We start from the raw sequence: 16,721 nt of genomic DNA, 5'->3' as shown, positions 1-16,721 counted from the left end.
GAGCGCTGGTTGCTGGGGGGCTGGGGGTCGTGGGTGTTGGGGTCACAGGGTGGGGGGTCGCAGGGTGGGGGCCCAGCTGGCACCGCAGAGCCCCAGCGGCAGCGGAGATGCGCTCCGTGCCGAGGGCCTGGGGAGCAGCAGCAGCGCCCCCCCAGCCCTGCGCCCAAAGCTGGGGGGTGCGGGAACAACGTGGGGCCCTGCGGACCTGAACTGAGAAAGCGAGGGGGGGGACACCGCTCTGGGGGTCCCCACGGGAGAGCTGGATCCGTCTTTCTGCAAGAGAAATACCCGGAGGCTGCGAGGAGCAGCAGGGCGCGACCTCCCCCCGGTTCTGGGGAGCAAATAAATGGGGTGAAAAAAAGGGGGAACCCCCCAAAGCCCAGGGGAAAAAAAAACAAGGGGGCACCCGGATTTGAACCGGGGACCTCTTGATCTGCAGTCAAATGCTCTACCACTGAGCTATACCCCCTCTCCTGGTCCTACTGTACAATGTGCTCAATAATCGAGCTGCTGCACACACCAGTGTGCACCAGTACACACCAGTGTGCACCAGTAAATACCGGTGCACAGTCCCACACGTGCACATGCAGCTGCAGTGCACCCCCCCCCCCAAAATCTCACCTTCCCCCCAGCACACACAGAGTCAGGATGCAGCCCCCACACCCACCCTCAGTGGTCAGGGGGGACGTGGCACCAGCACCCCCAAACCCACCCCCTTCTGCAAAGAGCAGGATGGAGCCAAACCCCGAGTTTTCTGCAAAGCCGTGAACCCCACTCAGGGGGCTGGGGGAGCCCTGAGGTTTTTGGGGAGCGGAGCTGCTGTGTGGGGCCCCCGTGGCGCTGGGGGGGGATTAGCTGGAGACAGCAGCGTCGGGCCAGTGCCCAGCGGGAGACGGATGGGGGGAGCCGCCGTGATCGCGCCCCAGGAGCGAGGTCAATATTTGCTCCCTAAGCTGCTGCGCAAACACGAGCTGGGGGGGGCACACGGGGCCGGATTTGGACATCCTGGCCCGCAGCGTGTCTTGGGCACTGGCACTGCCTGGACCACGGGGACAAAGGTTTAGGGTCACCCCGGTGCTGCTGCCGCTCTGGGGTGTCCCCTCGCTGAGCTGCCCCGTTCCCCTGTGTCACCCAGCAGCCTCGCCACCTTCCTTTATACAGATGGGGAAACTGAGGCAAAAAAACAGGGGAATTACCCAGGGCAGCAAAGTCCCAAAGAGAAACCCCGAGGGAGGGTGATCTTCCCTGCAGCAGCACATCTCTGGAGCCTGATGAGGGGACACCCTGGTGCACCCCACTCCCAGCGAGCCACCAGCTCTTGTCTTGTTCCCCCCCCACAGCCCCTGGGGACAAACCCCCCCCGGAGCGTTGCTTGTAGCTCCCCCCATGCCACAGTCCAGCAACTGGGAACCAGTCCTGTGGTGGCTCTTCCCAGTTGGCAAAGTGTATTGGAGAGATCTGGGGGAGCGTGAGGTGCCCTGGCTGAGCCCCCCCCAGCATGTTTGGGGACATTGTCTGGAGGATCTGCTCAGGGGGGCCATTTGTATGTTTGCCCAGATAAGGGCCAGGACACGCAAACACCTCGTTTGCAAAGCTGTCAGGGAAGGTGCAAAGCCCGTCACCCCCCGGGACGCGTGTGTCACCCCCGTGGGGACATGTGTGCACAGGGGGTGGCAGATGGGGCACACACCAGCGGTGGCGAGGACACAGACACCAGGGCAGATGCCAGCTGTGTGCCCATCCTGCCCTTCCTGGGAGGCACAGCGTCTGCCCCCCGCTCTCTCCTGCTGCCTCCCCCTTGTCCCCGCAGTGTTCCACCGCCCCAGGAAAGGGGGACAAACCCAGGGACGCTGTTGGATGGAGCCACTCGGTGCCCCTACCACCCCGAGCTGTGGGGGGACCCGGGGCACCCCAGGCTGCACCCAAGGGTGCTCGGGGCCGGCGCTGGAGCCGAACAGGCGCCAGATCCAGACTTCTCCGCGGGGGGGGCGTTTACTTTGGGGCTGCAGCACCCAGCGAGGCGAAGGCTGGCAATTATGTAAATCCCTTAACCCCTGATTGCCTCCTCCTTCCCCATTAGGTGGGCAAACAGTTTTAGCAGCAGGGGCCAAGATAGGCCGTGGGCTACATAAACCCGCTGCCCCCAAACCCGAGCAGCCAGTGCCACCCACCAGCAGCACGACGATGTCCCCAGCTGTCCTGTGCCTCGTCGCCTCGCTCCTGCCCGCCGCCTCCGGGTACCTCTGGGCCTGGATGTACTCCCTGCCCCAGCACCTGCCCGATGAAGCCGCGCTGGGCAGAAGCAGCAGCCCCGGGGACAACCTGGATGAGGTGAGTGGTGGGTGTCACCCCCCGGGTGTGGGGTTCCTGGGGGAGAGGGAGGTGCAGTTGCAGCAGGGGTAGGAGCTGAGCTGGGAGCAGGAGTGGGAGCTGGGTTTGGAGCAGGGTGGGAGCAAAACTTGCAGCAGGGTTTGCAGCAAAGGTGGGTGCAGAATTTGCAGCTGGGTGGGAGCAGGAGTGGGAGGTGGCTTTTGAGCAGGTGGGAGCAGGAGTGGGTGCAGAATTTGCAGCTGGATTTGCAGCAAGTGTTCAGGGGTGGGAGCTAAGTTTGCAGCTGGGTGGGAGCAGAATTTGCAGCAGGGCGGGAGCTGAGCTTGCAGCAGGGCGGGGACAGGAGTGGGAAGCAGGTTTGCAGCCGGGGTGGGTGCGGAATTTGCAGCACGGGTGGGTGCGGGAGGCGGGTTTGCAGCGGGGCTGGACGCAGGGGCGGGACCTAGGTTTGCAGCCAGAGCGGGAGCACAGTTTGCAGCGCGGGCGGGAGCGGGATCGGGATCCGGAGCGGGATCGGGATCCGGAGCGGGATCCGGAGCGGGGGGGCCGGTCGCGAGCGCGGCCGCGGCGGGCGGCGCCGGGCGCTCCAGTGGCGCAATCGGTCAGCGCGCGGTACTTATAGGGCAGTACGCGGAGCAATGCCGAGGTTGTGAGTTCGAGCCTCACCTGGAGCAGGACTTTTACGGGCTCCTGCCGCCGAGCCGCCTCCCCCGCACCCGGTTTTGTTTTCCCGAGGGAAAACCCTGGAGCTGCCGCGGAGGTTTTCCCGCGGGGACGGGTCACCCCAGTCCCGGCCTTCACCCCAAAACGCACCCACAGCCAGCCCGGCTTCTCTCCATAACGTGCAAACAGTTTTTGCCCCCTGCTGCTGTTCCTGGCCCGTCCTGGGGTCAGGGATGGGGTCAGGGATGGGATCCGGTCCCTCGACGTGCTGTGTGTCCCCCCCGCGCAGGTGACAACGTGCAGCCCGGCCACCCCCTGCGCCCACGGGCACTTCTGCGACGAGCACTTCGGGCTGTGCCTGCCCACGCGCCCCGCGGGACAGTACTGCCGCCGGGACACGCACTGCGCCCACGGCCTGCTCTGCATGTTCGGGAAGTGCCAGCAGCCCGTGCCGGACGGGCAGGAGGGTGAGCAGGGCGCTGGGGACACAAGGGCCAGCTGGGGGATGCGATGCCGATGGGGCGCGGCTCCAGCATCAGCTGAATCTGCGAAGCCAACGGGGAGGGCACCTGGGGCTGGGGGGCCCCCATAACCCGAATTTCCACCCCACGGCAGGAGCGCGGTGCCAGCGCGACGAGGAGTGCGGCGCGGGCGGGTGCTGTGCGCGGCGGCACGGCGAGCGCGTGTGCCAGCGGCGGCTGGCGCTGGCCCAGACCTGCCACGTCCCCCCCGGGGGTCTCGCCTTCAGCATCAACCAGATCTGCCCCTGCCAGGCCGGGCTGGTCTGCCGGGCCACCGCACCCGCGCAAGAGTGAGTACGGGGGCTGTGGGGACCCCCCCCAGCTGGGGAGGGGGACACCTGGGTCCTGCCCTGGGTGGGGGGGTTGGAAACGGGGCAGGGGCTGAGGCGGTGGCACTGATGTCCCCGTGTCCTCCCCGCAGGAAGGCGTTCGAGTACTGGCCGGAGAAGAGCGAGTGGAGGTGCCGGCAGCCCTGATGCCGGATTTACTCCCTGTAAATAGTGTGTCCGGAGCCGGCCGAGCACCAAGGACCCGGGCTGGGCGCCGCGCTGAGCCCGGCGGCCGCCGGTGCCCGTCCCCCCGGCAGCGGGGCGGCAGGAGCCCCCCCAGATCCTGCGCCGGGGCTTCGTCCCTTCCCAGGAGCCGGGCAGGTCCCAGCTCCGTCCCCTCCCTGGGTACGAGACGTGGGGTCACTGCAGAGCTGAGCTGTGTCCGGGCTCGGCGTGGGGCCCCCACGCGCGTGTCCCCCCCACAGACCCCACCAGGCACAACCGCGGGGCAGGTCTCACCGAAATGTTTATTACAAAGAACCAAGCGAGCGGGGCGAGTCCCCCCACACACCAATGAGAATAAATAAATAAAATACACTTTGTCGAGTCTTTTTAAATAAAGTTTGTGGAGTGACATAAATAAGGGATGTTCCTCTGCCCGGGGGGGGCCCCACTGGCCAGACCCCGGCTGCTGCGGGGGCAGGTGTGTCTCAAAGCACTTGGCGGACAGTGACACTGAGTTCCACCCCCCCTCCAAAAAAAGGGGGAAACTGAGGCACGCGATGGGCAGAGGCAGCTTGGCAGCAGCTGGGTGCCCCTGAGCCCCCCCCGGGCATGGGGTTGCAAGGCTGGTGGTCTGGGTAAGGCAGCAACCCCAGGGACCCCCAGCATCGCCCCGGGGGGCGGTCGCCCTGGTGTGATCACCCCCACAGAGGCGGGGGGGACAAGGGACACCTCGGGGCGGGCGCGGGAGAAGGCAGTGCCCCGGGGTGCTGAGGGGGGGACACGGACAGACAGACTCACAGACAGACGGACAGACACAGCCAGATGGGGGGAGAGCAGACAGACGTGGCTGTGGGGGGGGCGCAGCACAGGGGGTTCTGGGGGGGGCTGGGCCTGGCGCACCCCAGTGGGTCCAGGGAAAGGGGGGGCGCAGCATGGGGGCCCCCCAGGGCAGAGGGACCCTGGGACGCTGCCATGGCAGGCCAGGCTGGGCAGCTGTTAGCACGTGTTAGACCCCCCAAAACCGGCTCAGAATTGCCCCCCACCCCCAAAATTCAGGCAGAGCCCCTCCGAGGCAAACACATGCAAACTGTCCCCCCCCGGCAGGCAGCACTCTGGGGTGGGCACCCCAAAGCCACACGGCACACACATGCACCCCCCCCAGCTGCTGGGGGGGTACGGGGGGGCTGTGGGTCACAGCCCTGCGGGGGGGACAGTGCCAGGCTGCAGGCACCAGCTGGGGGGGACACCTGACAGGCACCCCCCCGCTGCCACCACCAGGCCAGGGGTTCCCCCTGTGGCAAACAGCACCATGGAGAAGCAGGGGCACCCGGGGGGGGCAGCGGGAAAGGGCGGGGGGGGGACACGGCCCCCCCACCCTGTGCCCAGGGGACGGGGACACGCCGGGGTCCCCTTTGGTCACTTGCTCTCCCTGTGGGGTGGGGAGGGCCCGAGGCACCGTGAGATGCTGGGGGGCTGCGGCGGGGGGGTGACCCCCCCCACACCAATGAGTGGGGCAGGGGGAGCCTCCAGGGCAAAGCTGGGGCTCCCCACAGCACGGTTGGGCTCGGGGGGGGGCATAAAGGCAACCGGTGGGGCTTTCCTGCACCCCAAAACCAGTGCTGGGGTGGGGGGCACCCCAGCCTGCACCCCCCCACCCTAACGGATGTAAACGTCCTGGCCCCAGCCCCCCGCATCGCCCTGCTCGAGGGCCTCCGGCGGGGTGGGGGGGCCATAGCGGTCCTGGCCCTTGGCTCGTCCCCGCAGCCCCCGGCTCTCGTCCTCGTCCCAGGCACTGGGCGGGTGCTGGTGGTTTGGGGGGGGACGTGGCGGCTCCTCGTCCCCGGGGTCCATCTCGATGTCCATGCAGCAGGAATCGTCCCGGCCGCCCGGGGGCTCCGAGTCGAAGGTGTCCTGGCGGGACAGGCTGCGGGGGGCTGGCGGGACGGGGGGGCCCTGCCCGTGGCCCCCCCCTTCGGCCAGGCCCTGCCGGAGGCGGCCGTGCTCCCCCGGCACCGGGTACGGACCCTGGTTAGGAGAAGCAACCACACCGTGCAAGGAGGGACAGACAGACAGACAGATGGGGGGGTTAGTAGGGGGGTGGGTTAGCTGTGGGGATGGCGGGGGGGGCACATGCGCTCCTGCCCAGCCTGGCCTGCCCGTGTGGCACTGCTCACTCATGACACGACAGCAACGGGTCTCAGCCCATCACCAAACGGCACCGGGGGGGTCACCGGGACACGGCCGGGGGTGACGGCGGGGGGGGAAGAGCAGCACGGGGGGGGCTGTGGGGTGGGGGCGCTGGCACGCCAGTGTCCCACTCGCTGGAAGAATTAGCGACAGACAATACAGGACAGACGTCCCTCCTCTGCCTCCTGTGCGGTGGGGGCTGTGGACCCCTGGGGGATGCTGTGGCCCCCCCAGGCTCAGCATCGTGAAGGCCACAGTGGGGTGGGGCTCTGCCATGGCCCCCCCGAGCTGTGGAGAGGTGCGTGGGGGGGTCCCGCAGCCCAGCAGCCCCCAGGGAGGCACAGAGAAACCTTGAATTCCCAGGGGGTCTTGAGGGGGGGGGCCCAATTCCCAGGGGGGCTCCAGGACTGGGCAGGGGGCACAGGACCCCAGAGAGACCCCAACTCCGGGGATGGCCCCCGCCCCGGGCAGGGAGCAGATCCCCGGGGTGGCCCCAAACAGGGGCAGGGGGGAGCAGGTCCCCAGGGTGGGGGGCAATCCCAGGGACGGTCCCACCCCTGGGGGGCTGCAGCACCCGGGGGGGCCACAGGTCCCCGGTTGGGGGACGATCCTAAGGATGGTCCCGCTCCCGTGGGGTCGCAGTTCCCCAATCCCGGGGGTGTCCCCGCGGGCGAGGGGGTGTCCCCGCCGCCACGTCACAGCGCGTGCTCCTCCAGGGTTGCGGGGGGGCTGGGGGTGTTGTCGCCCCCCCCGCGCCCCCAGAGGCCCAGGTTCCTGCGCAGGGAGGTGAGCACCTGTACCTGCAGGTTGGAGACAGGCGCGGGGCTGGCGGCCAGGGCGGCCGTGGCCATGGTGCGGTTGAGCAGCGGGTTGGGGGGGTTGCTGCTGGGGGGGTGCGTCGCCTTCCAGTAGGCCTCCAGGTACTCGGCCAGGTGCTCGCAGGCCTCCTCCAGCTGGTTCTCGTCCAGCACGATGTCGAACATCTCCTGGGGGTGGGAGGAGATGGTGGGGCAGGGCGGGGCAGGGCGGGGCTTCTGGACACAGGGCGGAGCCTATAGATGGGGCGGGGCTAAAGGGACAGGGTGGGGCTTCTGAACCAAGGGTGGAACCTATAGACAAGGGTGGGGTCAATGGGACAGGGTGGGGCTTCTGAACTTGGGGTGGAGCCTATAGACAAGGGTGGGGCCAATGGGACAGGGTGGGGCAGGGCGGAGCTTCTGAACTCAGGGTGGAGCCTATAGGCAAGGGCGGGGTCGATGGGAGGGGCAGGGCGTGGCAGGGCGTGGCAGGGCGTGGCAGGGCGTGGCACACTCACGGGCGGGCACTGCGCCAGCTTGTCGGATGCCACCATCTGCACGTTGAGGTGCTTCGCCTGGGACTTGCCCCGGGACTTCACCAGCCGCTGCAGCACCTGGGGCAGGAGGTGACACCCTGGGGTGGCCGCAGGGACCCGGTCCCACCGCCCCTGACCCCCCCGCCTGGGGCTGCACCCACCTTGGGAGAGGTGATTTTGATGTAGACGATGATGGGGGCCAGGGAGGTCTTGGCCAGCTGGGCTGGGTGGTTGATGGTGTCGGCGTCCAGGGCCACGAGCTGCAGCGTCCGCGCCAGCTCGAAGATGCGCTCGGTCTCGCTCTGCACCTCGGCTGCGGGGACAGGGGGACAGCGAGGGTCAGGGGGACAGCGTGGGGGGCACGGCGAGCACGTGGGGGCTGTGGAGAGGACAGGACCAAGAGAGGTCTGGTACTGGGATTTGGCCGCTCCAGTGTCACCCCAGGGATTGGGGGCGTTCACTGTAGATGGGAGGTGGCAGTGGGATCCCAGCTGGGTGACAAAGGGACAAAGCCCCCCCGGACCACACACATTTGGGGTGGGGGGGATCAGATGGGGCTGTGTGACCAGGGTGTCCCCAACCCCCAGACCCTGTCAGGGTGGCCGGACCCTGCGGTGTCCCAGAACCTGGCAGGGAGGATGGGGACACGAGGGGACATGTCCCCCACTGCCCCCCCAGCCGGGGAGGGGGCTGCCAGGGGTCCGAGCTACATACCCAAGACATCTGTATCAGGAGCAGGGGAGGAAGGAAGCAGCGCGCAGGGGAGGAACCCCAAAGGAAAGGAGAAAAAGGAAAGAAAAACACAACAGAGAGAAGATAAAAGGGGAGGAGGGGGAGAGACACTGAGTCAAACCGGCCGGGGGGGGCACAGGACCCCCAGGTCCCCCCGGTATTAGTCACCCCATGGCGGTGAACCCCACACCGAGCCCCACGGCACAGGCAGGACGAGCACCCGGCGGGGACGGGTAAGGGGACAAGAGGCTGCAAGGCTGATACAGATGGAGGCTTGGGGTGGTGGGGGTCGGTGTGGGGGGGCTGTGCCCCCTTACCCAGGCTGGAGCGCGTGCTGGAGCGCTCGATGATGGTGTGTTTGCTGGGGTTGTTCAGCACGGAGCGCTTGGCCAGGGAGATGTCGGCCGTCACCCGCGTGATGGAGATTCTGCCACACCGAGAGGGCACCAGAGGGTGGGGGCAGCGAGAGCGGGTGCAGCCCCCCCCCCAAAAAAAACACACCCACCCCCTTGTGGGGGGCAGGACGGGACCCTCTTTGCACCCCCTTCCTCCCACCCTGTGCATGGGGCTGCTTGGAGCTGGGGCTGGGAGAGACCCCCCCGCAAAAGGCAAGAACCACGGGGCAGGGCTGAGGGTCCCCCATGGGATTAGGGGTCCCTCATGGGGTTTAGGGTTCCTCTTGTGGTTTTAGGGGTCCTGCCAAGGGGTCAGGGGTTCCCCCCCGTGGTCTTAGGGGTCCTCCACAAGGCGTTAGGGGCTCTCCATGGGCTTAGGGACTCCCTCTGTGGTTTTAGGGGTCCGCTATGGGGTTAGGGGACCCCCAGGGGATTAGGGGTTCCGTCATGGGATTAAGTGTCCCCCATGGGGTTAGGGGTTCCCCCTGTGGTTTCAGGGGTGCCCCACAAGTGGTTAGGGGTCCCTCGTGGGTTCAGGGGCTCCCCCTGTGGTCTTATGGGTCTTCCCTGGGGTTAGGGGACCCCCATGAGATTAGGGGTGCCCCACAAGGGTTTAGGGGTCCCCCATGGGTTTAGGGGCTCCCCCTGTAGTTTTAGGGGTGCTCCGTGGGGATAGGGGTGCCCCTATGGGATTAGGGGCCCCTCTATGGGGCGAGGGGTCCCCCGGCATCTCACCTGCCATCAAAGCGATGCTTCAAGAAGTCGAAGAGGGCTTTCTGCATCATGTCCGTGACCTGGGGAGGGATGGACGGAGAGCGGGGGGCTGGGGTCCCCCCTGGGCCCCCCCACAAGGGCCTGCCCGCCCCGTGCCCCCCACTCCTCACCTCGTAGCCCTTCAGCGACGGCCCCACCAGGATGATGGGCCGCATGGAGGGCACCACGTCGTACGGGGGCACGTGCTCGGCCTGCGGGACAGAGCTGGGGGGTCAGCGGGGATGGGGGGGGACACACGGGGGACAGCTCTGGGGGTCGGGGGCGCTGCAAGCGGGGGACACCCCATCCCTCCCCACGGAGCCTCCCGGGGGGTCCTGACGCTACTCACCGATTTCTGCTTCTGCTTCGCTACGTCCCGAGAGGCCGCGCGGGGCCGGGGGGGCGAGAGAAGACAAACAAGGCATGCGTGTTACCCGCGGGCGGGGGCACCGAGCTGGGCTGGGGATGCGTGTCCCCCCCGGGGGGTGCGTGTCCCCCCCAGGGGGTGCGTGTCCCCCCCGGGGGGCTGCCCCATAAGCGTGTTTCACACAAAGCGTCGCTCTGCTCTTAGTTAAATTTGGGGTGTGAGCGGGGGGCTCTGGGGGGGCTTAGAGGGTGGGATGGGGGGGCTCGCCCCCACCAGCCCTTGGAGACCCCCCGGGCTGGGCTGTGGTTGAGCCCGACCCCCCCCCAGGTTCTGCCCGGTTTTGGGGGGGGGGGAGGAACGGTCCATTCCCAGTCGCGGGGGAGACCGGGGCGGCAGCGCGGGCACACACCATGCGCACACGGGGGACACAGGCGGGGGGCACGGACTGACCCATCCCACGGACCGCGGGGGGAGACAGGCACGGACTGACCCATCCCATAGATCATGGGGGGAGACAGCCACGGACTGACCCATCCCATAGATCATGGGGGGGGGGGGGGGGGGGGTACAGCCATGGACTGATCCATCCCATAGATCATGGGGGGAGACAGCCACGGGCTGATCCATCCCATAACCATGGGGGGGGGGGGGGGGGTACAGCCATGGACTGATCCATCCCATAGATCATGGGGGGAGACAGCCACGGGCTGATCCATCCCATAACCATGGGGGGGGGGGGGTACAGCCATGGACTGACCTATCCCATAGATCATGGGGGGGGAGACAGCCACGGACTGACCCATCCCATAGATTATGGGGGGGGGGGGGAGGGGGTACAGCCACGGGCTGACCCATCCCATAGATCATGGGGGGAGACAGCCACGGGCTGACCCATCCCATAGATTATGGGGGGGGGGTGTACAGCCACGGACTGATCCATCCCATAGATCATGGGGGAGACAGCCACGGACTGACCCATCCAATGGACCACGGGGGGAGACAGCCACGGGCTGATCCATCCCATGGACCATGGGGGGGGGGCGGGTACAGCCACGGACTGATCCATCCCATAGATCATGGGGGGAGGCAGCCACGGACTGATCCATCCCATAACCATGGTGGGGGGGGTACAGCCACGGGCTGATCCATCCCATACATCATGGGGGGAGGCAGCCACGGGCTGATCCATCCCATAACCATGGTGGGGGGGGTACAGCCACGGGCTGACCCATCCCATGGCCCACGGGGGGAGGCAGCCCCCCATGCCCCCAGCCCCCGGCGGAGCCCCCGCCAGCCCTCCCAGGCAGTGTTAGGGCAGGCAGGGTGCAGCAGGCGAGCCGGGCCGGGGGGGGGCAAGAGGTGCCGTTACCTTCCTAAAGAAGGGGATGCGCTTGTTGTGGGCTGGGGGGGTGGTGACACTGCTCACGCTACTCTTAGGGGAGCGGTGGGTGTCCACGGCCTCCTCCTCCTCCTCTAACTCATCGGGGTCAAAGGCAAAGCTAGGCATGTCCAGGGCACCTGGGGACGGGGGGGCAGCCGGAGCCGCGCGGGAGAAAAGAACAGTGATAATGGTGATGGAAAGAGGGAAAAATGGAGATGGGGGGGTGGGAAGAGCAGGAGGGTGGTGGGGATGGGAGGGGGAGAAGCAGAGGAGAAGGGGTCCCAGTGCGGGGGGTACGCGTCTGCCTGCACCCGGAGGGGCTGGGGGGGCGGAAAGGCCCCCCCGGCTGGACCCGCGCTGCTCAGGCCGCTCTTACCGCTGGCCGGGGGGGTGGGCCGGCGGGTCCCCGTCACCACGTCACCCAGGCTGGAGCTGGAGTTGTCCCCCGATTTGCTGGACGGGAGAAGCAGGGAGAGGGGCCCGGGGGTGAGGGTGGGACGGGGGGCCCGGGGGGAGCCGGGGGGGGTTAGGGATGAATCCCACCTGGAGCTCAGGCGGTTCTGCCTCATCTTCTGCTCCTGCAGCAGCCGCATGTTCTCCAGCTTGACGGGGCTGGGGATGAAGCCGACCTCGCAGCCCTCCTTCACCAGCCGCCCGATCCACCAGTCGTTGTTGTATTTCTGCACCGGTGAAAGGGGGGGAAAAATGCCTGAAAACCCCAAAAACCCACCCTTGGGGCTGTGACCCCCTAAGAGTCCCCAGCCCGGCCCCCCCAGCCCGGCCCCCACCTCCTTGATGTGCAGGAAATCTTTGGGCTCGAAGCAGATGGCCATGCCCTGCACCGGCACGTCGTCGCCGGCCGACGGGTTGTAGCCGACGTTGGTCCGCACGGCGAACGCCACCGGCTTCGTCTGCCGAGAGGAGAGGGCTCAGCATCAACCCCTGCCCCAAATCACCGACATCCCCCCCGGAACGAGAGCCAGCGTCCCCTTGGGGCGGTACTGGTGTGACTGGGTGGGCAGCGGGGCTGGGGACACCGGGGACACTGCAGCCACGCCACCCCAGGAGCTAACAAACATCTAGCCCAAAGAATTCCTAAAAAAAGGGAATTCTCTAAAAAATTCATTCCAGCCAACTCCAGCCACCCAAGTCCTCCAGTGCCCCCCAAACAGCACGTCACAGCCTCTCATTAAGAGCATAACAAGGAGCTCACTAGCTAATTATCCCGGGGCCATAGCCAAGGTGCCATGGGCGGAGAACCCAGGCGTCCGGGCTCCCAGTTCCACCCAGTAGCCCCCACTCCATTCCCAGTGCCACCCAGCGCTCCTGGTGTCACCGCTGGAGGGGATGGGATGTCACGGGGACTGAGAGCAGGGACAGTGCGGGGGGGTCCCTGTGCCTGGGACCCACAGCAGGTCCCGTCCTGCCGGGGCAGGGGGTGCGGAGGGGCCGGGGGGGGCACCCGGGGGGGCTCCATCCTGCCTCCCACCTTGGCTTTCTCCAGCTGCGCCATGGCCTGGCGCTCAGCCTCCTTGCGCAGCGCCTCCCGATCCTCCTCCAGCGACACGTCCGAGTCCGACGGGCGGCTGGTGTACGACTCTGCCGAGCCCTGGGGGAGACGGGTTAATCTGCGCCGTCCCCCCCAAAACACAGGGAAACTGGCCCCAAACCCGACCCCGCAGCCACCTCCCCACCCCCCGGCACCCTCTCTCTAGGGCTGGTGCCCATCGCCGTGGTCTCTGGGGACAAACAGCCCCCCCAGAGCCGCCCGTCTGATCCTGCCCGGGACGCCCCGCGGGGTGACGGCGGGTCCGGCGCAGCTGTTGCCACCGCTCCGGCACGGAACGTGACACCGCGCCGGCGCCTGCGCCCGTCCCCGCGCCGCCCGGTAGAGCCGGGAAGGTGACGAGGACCCCCCCGCGCCTGCCCGCTGCCCCCCGCTTGTGAGAAAGCTGTGGGGACAGCGCTGTCCCTGCCCTGGGGTCTCATAGCAATGGGGAAGGGTCCTATGGGGCGAGTCGGGGTCACCCCAGGACAAGGGCAGAGTCTGGGGGGGTCAGGGACCCCCTGCTCACTCCCCAGGCCCGGTGGGGACAGCAAAGGCACCAACCGCCCCAGGCAGGGGGGCTGCTCCCCACCACCCCTCTATAACCCCCTGAACTCCCCCAGAGCCCCCCCGGAGCCCCCATCCCCGCTGTGCCCCCTCCTTTCCAAACCCTGGGGAGGTGGGGGCCGCTCTCCTTCGCACAGCCCCCCAAGTGACCCCCTCCCCAAAAGCCACAGGGCAGAGACCAGCTGCCCCACCTCCTCCAGCCGCTGCTGGGGGGCTGACCCTTCCCCAGCCCCCCCAGCCCCATGGAGGGACCTTTGTGGGGAGTCACTGGGGGTCCAGACACCCACAGACCCCGAGGGTCCCACCAGCTCCGGGGACCACCCCCAACCCCCCCCATCCGAGGACGGGAGGGCAGGGGGGGGCGGGAGGGCACTGGAGGGCGCACCCCGGGTTTGGGGGGCTGCGGGCGGGGGGGGACGCTCACCGGGGCGGGCGGGTGGTCTTTGGTGGCCATGTCCATGGCGGCGGGGCCGGGGGCGAGTGGGTCGCGCGGGCGCCGGGCTGGGACACCCGTGGGTCAGGTTTCAGCGCGGGGACGTTCGCGGCCGCCCCCGGGTATATTTAGCCCAGTGCCGGGCAGGGGGTGGGGGCCGGGGGGGGGCACAGGGGCCGCTGCCAAACCTGCGGCCCTGAGGGGTGGATAGGGCTGGGGAGGGCGGGTTTGGTGGCAGCTGGGGGTGTCCCCCTCAACCCAGCACCCCCAGGAGGGGTAGGGAACCCCCGGGGGGGTACAGGACCCCAAATGATGTCAATACGGGGGGGTTAATACCCCCCAGCACCCAGCGCCGGGCAGAGAGCGGACAGGGGGCACTGAGCCATTGCAATGCCTGCCCTCCCCCAAGCCAGGTGTGGGTGCAAACCTGGGCCCCCATTCGGTATCGGGGGGGACAAGGGGTCCCACGGGCAGGCAGGACCCCCCCAGGACAGCTGTGCCCCCCCCCAGCGCTCACCTGCCGCACGAAGCTGTTGGAGGTGGTGTCGGACGAGGTGCTGCCGTCCGAGCGCTTGAAGCGGCTCTTGCGTTTGCTGTACTTGCCCTGGGGGGGGCGAAGAAAGGGGGAGGTAAGAGGGGGGCGCTGGAGTCGCAGCACTTGGCGGGGCAGCTCTGCGCCCCCCCAGCCCCGGCAGCCAGGGATGCTCCGTCCTCCCGCCCTGCAAGAAAACCCAGCTCCTGGGGGTGAGAGAAGGGAAACTGAGGCAGGGAAGGGAAACTGAGGCAGGGAAGGGGACACCATTGGGGACACCCCCCCAAACGCCATCCAGCACCCACCCTCAGGACCCCCCCACTTCTCCCAGTGCCTCGTGCTGGGATGAACCGGAGGAGATGGGGCCGCCCCAGTGTCCCCCCTGCAGCTCCTCCTGGGAGGGGGTGACAGATCGTGCTGGGGGGGTGAGAGGCTGGGACATGACAGGACAAGCGGGGCTGTCCCCCCCCCGCTGTCTCAGGGGACAGCTGGGCCCAGCTGCCACCAGCCGTGGGTGGGGGGTCCCCACGCTGGGCAGCGCCGGGTATTTTTAGGTCCATCGCCCCCCCTTCAGAGCCCCCCCACCCCATTCACAGCTCCCAGCAGGGGATGGACGTGGCTGGGACGTGGGGACGGTGGCCCTGGGGTGGGGGGGACACCCAGCGCTGCGCCCAGGGCCTGTGTCCCCCCCCCACCCCAAAACTGTCACCCCAAATGGCTGATGCTCCCCAGGCTGCCGTGGGGGGGTCAGCACCCAGCCAGACCATGGGGACGAGGTGCTCCACGAGTCCATGGTGCACCCCCCATTTGGGACCAGCCGGGGACACACCCCTTCCCCGCGCCCCCCCAGGGTGAAGGGGACATGGGGGGGGGAGGGACAGAGTTTTCCCAGATCTTAAAAGTTTCCCCATGCGCACGACACCCCCCGCAACACCCACCTCCCCACCCCAGCGTGGGCAAACCCTGGGGGGTGGGTTTTTTTGGGGGGCGGGGGAGCAGTGACACAGCAAGCGGCACAGAGCCCCCCCCACACATGCTCCAAATCAGGGGGCTGGACACCCCCTTCCCTTGGCGTCACGAGGTGGGGGGGTGAAAAACTGGGGGCAAGCTCGGTTCGGGGGGGGGGCACCCTGCTCTGCATCAGCCCCGTTATGGGGTGTAGGGGGGCGTGGGGGGGATCGATGGGGCTCGTGCTTTGCACGATGGTGCCGATGAACCCCCCCCCGCCCCACGGCTTTGTCCCCAAGCCCCCGGGGGTGTCACCTGGAGGGTGGCGTTGTCCAAGACGTCCATCTGGATGTCCTGCGTGGAGCTGTAAGGGGTTCGGGCCATGTCGCCTTCCCGCACCATGGAGCTCGGCGGGTTTTCGGGGCGGGGGGGGCACACAGACACACACACAGAGGGACAAGATGATGACGGTGACGATGGAGCCCAAGGCCTGGCCCCCGCGGTGACGGGAGCGAGAGGAGGAGGAGGAGGAGGAGGAAGGAGGAGTGGGGATGGTGGCGGGGGGGACACGAGGGGTGGTGGGCGGCCGCCCCCGCCGCTCCCACCAGAGGGACGGGGGTGCGGGGATGCAGCCCCCCCCCCCTTTCCCCCATCAGGTACCCCCAAAGCGGCTCCTTCCCCTGGGTGGGGGGGTGATGAGGATTCAAATGGGGGGGACGCACCCACCGCAGCCTTTAGCCTGGAGCAGACCTGCTTGTTGCTTCCCCTCTGCCTCAAAAAAAAAAAAAAGGGGGGGGCACAGGGCCCCCAGGCTGTTGTGTGGCTGGGGGGGGGGACACACGCAGGGGCAGCCGTGCCCCCCTCCCCAAATGTCAGGGCTCGGAGTGGGATGTGCCGCGGGCTGGGGAACCCGGGGCTCCCCCAGGACCCTAAATTTCCCCCTTTACCCCCCCAGCTGCGATCCCGCAGGCTCAGAGCGACCCACGCCCCCCCCAGTCCCTGTCCCCCCTCCAGAGAACCCACGGGGGCTGATCCCAAGGCAGGACGGGGCTGAGACCCCCCCCACACTCATCCCACACAATCGGCACCGCCGGCTGTTGGAAAGTTAAAAATTCCTTCGGCCCCCCCTTGTCCCCCCCCATCCCAAGCGGGTGTTTTCCTGCTGCGGGACAGCTGCCGCCTCGTTACCCTCATTAACCGCCACTGAACGGCGGGGACAAGACACTCAATGTCACTCCGGGGGGGCTGCAGGGGTGGTGGGTCCCCCCAAAAATCTCGGTGGGGGGGCTGGAGGGCCCCTCTAGACCTTTTGAGGGGGGTTTGCACCAGCAGCATCACCCCTACCTGGGCTGAAACCTTTGGGGTCACACCAGTCTCTTCATCCCGGGGAAGCACAGAGGGGACAAGGTGACACTTGGGGACACACGGGAGCACGGGGTGACACTTGCACAGGTCTCGGTGACACATGCACCCCCTTGTCCCCTCTCCAGCCCGCGCAACGGGCCAAAAACTTCACAAAACATCCATTTCCAGCAGCA

At 67.8% G+C, this 16,721-nt stretch overlaps 2 protein-coding genes and 2 non-coding genes across 6 annotated transcripts; 1 reads left to right on the top strand and 3 right to left on the bottom strand.

Moving 5' to 3' along the window:
• Positions 1-397: 397 nt before the first annotated feature.
• On the bottom strand, positions 398-469 carry TRNAC-GCA (transfer RNA cysteine (anticodon GCA)). Its single transcript has one exon. It is a non-coding gene; the product is annotated as a tRNA-Cys (tRNA).
• Positions 470-2,914: 2,445 nt separating this feature from the next.
• TRNAI-UAU (transfer RNA isoleucine (anticodon UAU)) lies at positions 2,915-3,005 on the top strand. Its single transcript is given in 2 exon segments — positions 2,915-2,952; positions 2,970-3,005. It is a non-coding gene; the product is annotated as a tRNA-Ile (tRNA).
• A 1,990-nt stretch (positions 3,006-4,995) lies between these two features.
• LOC135998206 (voltage-dependent L-type calcium channel subunit beta-1-like) lies at positions 4,996-6,187 on the bottom strand. The gene has a single exon (XM_065651349.1). The coding sequence runs from the start codon at positions 6,185-6,187 to the stop codon at positions 5,666-5,668; it is 522 nt and encodes a 173-aa protein (XP_065507421.1). The 3' UTR covers positions 4,996-5,665.
• A 702-nt stretch (positions 6,188-6,889) lies between these two features.
• On the bottom strand, positions 6,890-15,672 carry CACNB1 (calcium voltage-gated channel auxiliary subunit beta 1). Of its 3 annotated transcripts, none has more exons than XM_065651347.1 (13): positions 15,499-15,672; positions 14,221-14,307; positions 12,647-12,766; positions 11,946-12,068; positions 11,701-11,837; positions 11,534-11,610; positions 9,759-9,778; positions 9,541-9,621; positions 9,392-9,450; positions 8,579-8,688; positions 7,691-7,842; positions 7,512-7,607; positions 6,890-7,182 (listed from the first exon to the last, which is right to left on the bottom strand). In XM_065651347.1, the coding sequence occupies exons 1-13, from the start codon at positions 15,583-15,585 to the stop codon at positions 6,892-6,894; spliced, it is 1,440 nt and encodes a 479-aa protein (XP_065507419.1). In that variant the 5' UTR covers positions 15,586-15,672; the 3' UTR covers positions 6,890-6,891. The 3 variants fall into 3 exon arrangements, with proteins under 3 accessions (XP_065507419.1, XP_065507418.1, XP_065507420.1); XM_065651346.1 differs by lacking the exon at positions 9,759-9,778 and adding an exon at positions 11,146-11,294 and having other exon boundaries at positions 15,499-15,670; XM_065651348.1 differs by lacking the exons at positions 9,759-9,778; positions 14,221-14,307; positions 15,499-15,672 and adding exons at positions 11,146-11,294; positions 13,695-13,806.
• Positions 15,673-16,721: the final 1,049 nt, after the last annotated feature.

Source organism: Caloenas nicobarica, chromosome 24 (genome assembly GCF_036013445.1).
Source record: "Caloenas nicobarica isolate bCalNic1 chromosome 24, bCalNic1.hap1, whole genome shotgun sequence".
Lineage (NCBI taxonomy): Eukaryota > Metazoa > Chordata > Aves > Columbiformes > Columbidae > Caloenas > Caloenas nicobarica.
This window is presented reverse-complemented; position numbering and strand designations above follow the sequence as displayed.

What these genes read in the sequence shown, in the direction of transcription:
- LOC135998206 (XM_065651349.1), bottom strand. Translation starts at nt 6,187, where the DNA reads ATGAGTGAGCAGTGCCACACGGGCAGGCCAGGCTGGGCAGGAGCGCAT.
- CACNB1 (XM_065651346.1), bottom strand. Translation starts at nt 15,585, where the DNA reads ATGGTGCGGGAAGGCGACATGGCCCGAACCCCTTACAGCTCCACGCAG. An exon ending in AAGCATCGCTTTGATGGCAG is followed by an intron (nt 8,689 to 9,391) that starts GTGAGATGCCGG and finishes TCGGTGTGGCAG; the next exon opens with AATCTCCATCACGCGGGTGA. An exon ending in AGCTGGCGCAGTGCCCGCCC is followed by an intron (nt 7,183 to 7,511) that starts GTGAGTGTGCCA and finishes TCCCACCCCCAG; the next exon opens with GAGATGTTCGACATCGTGCT.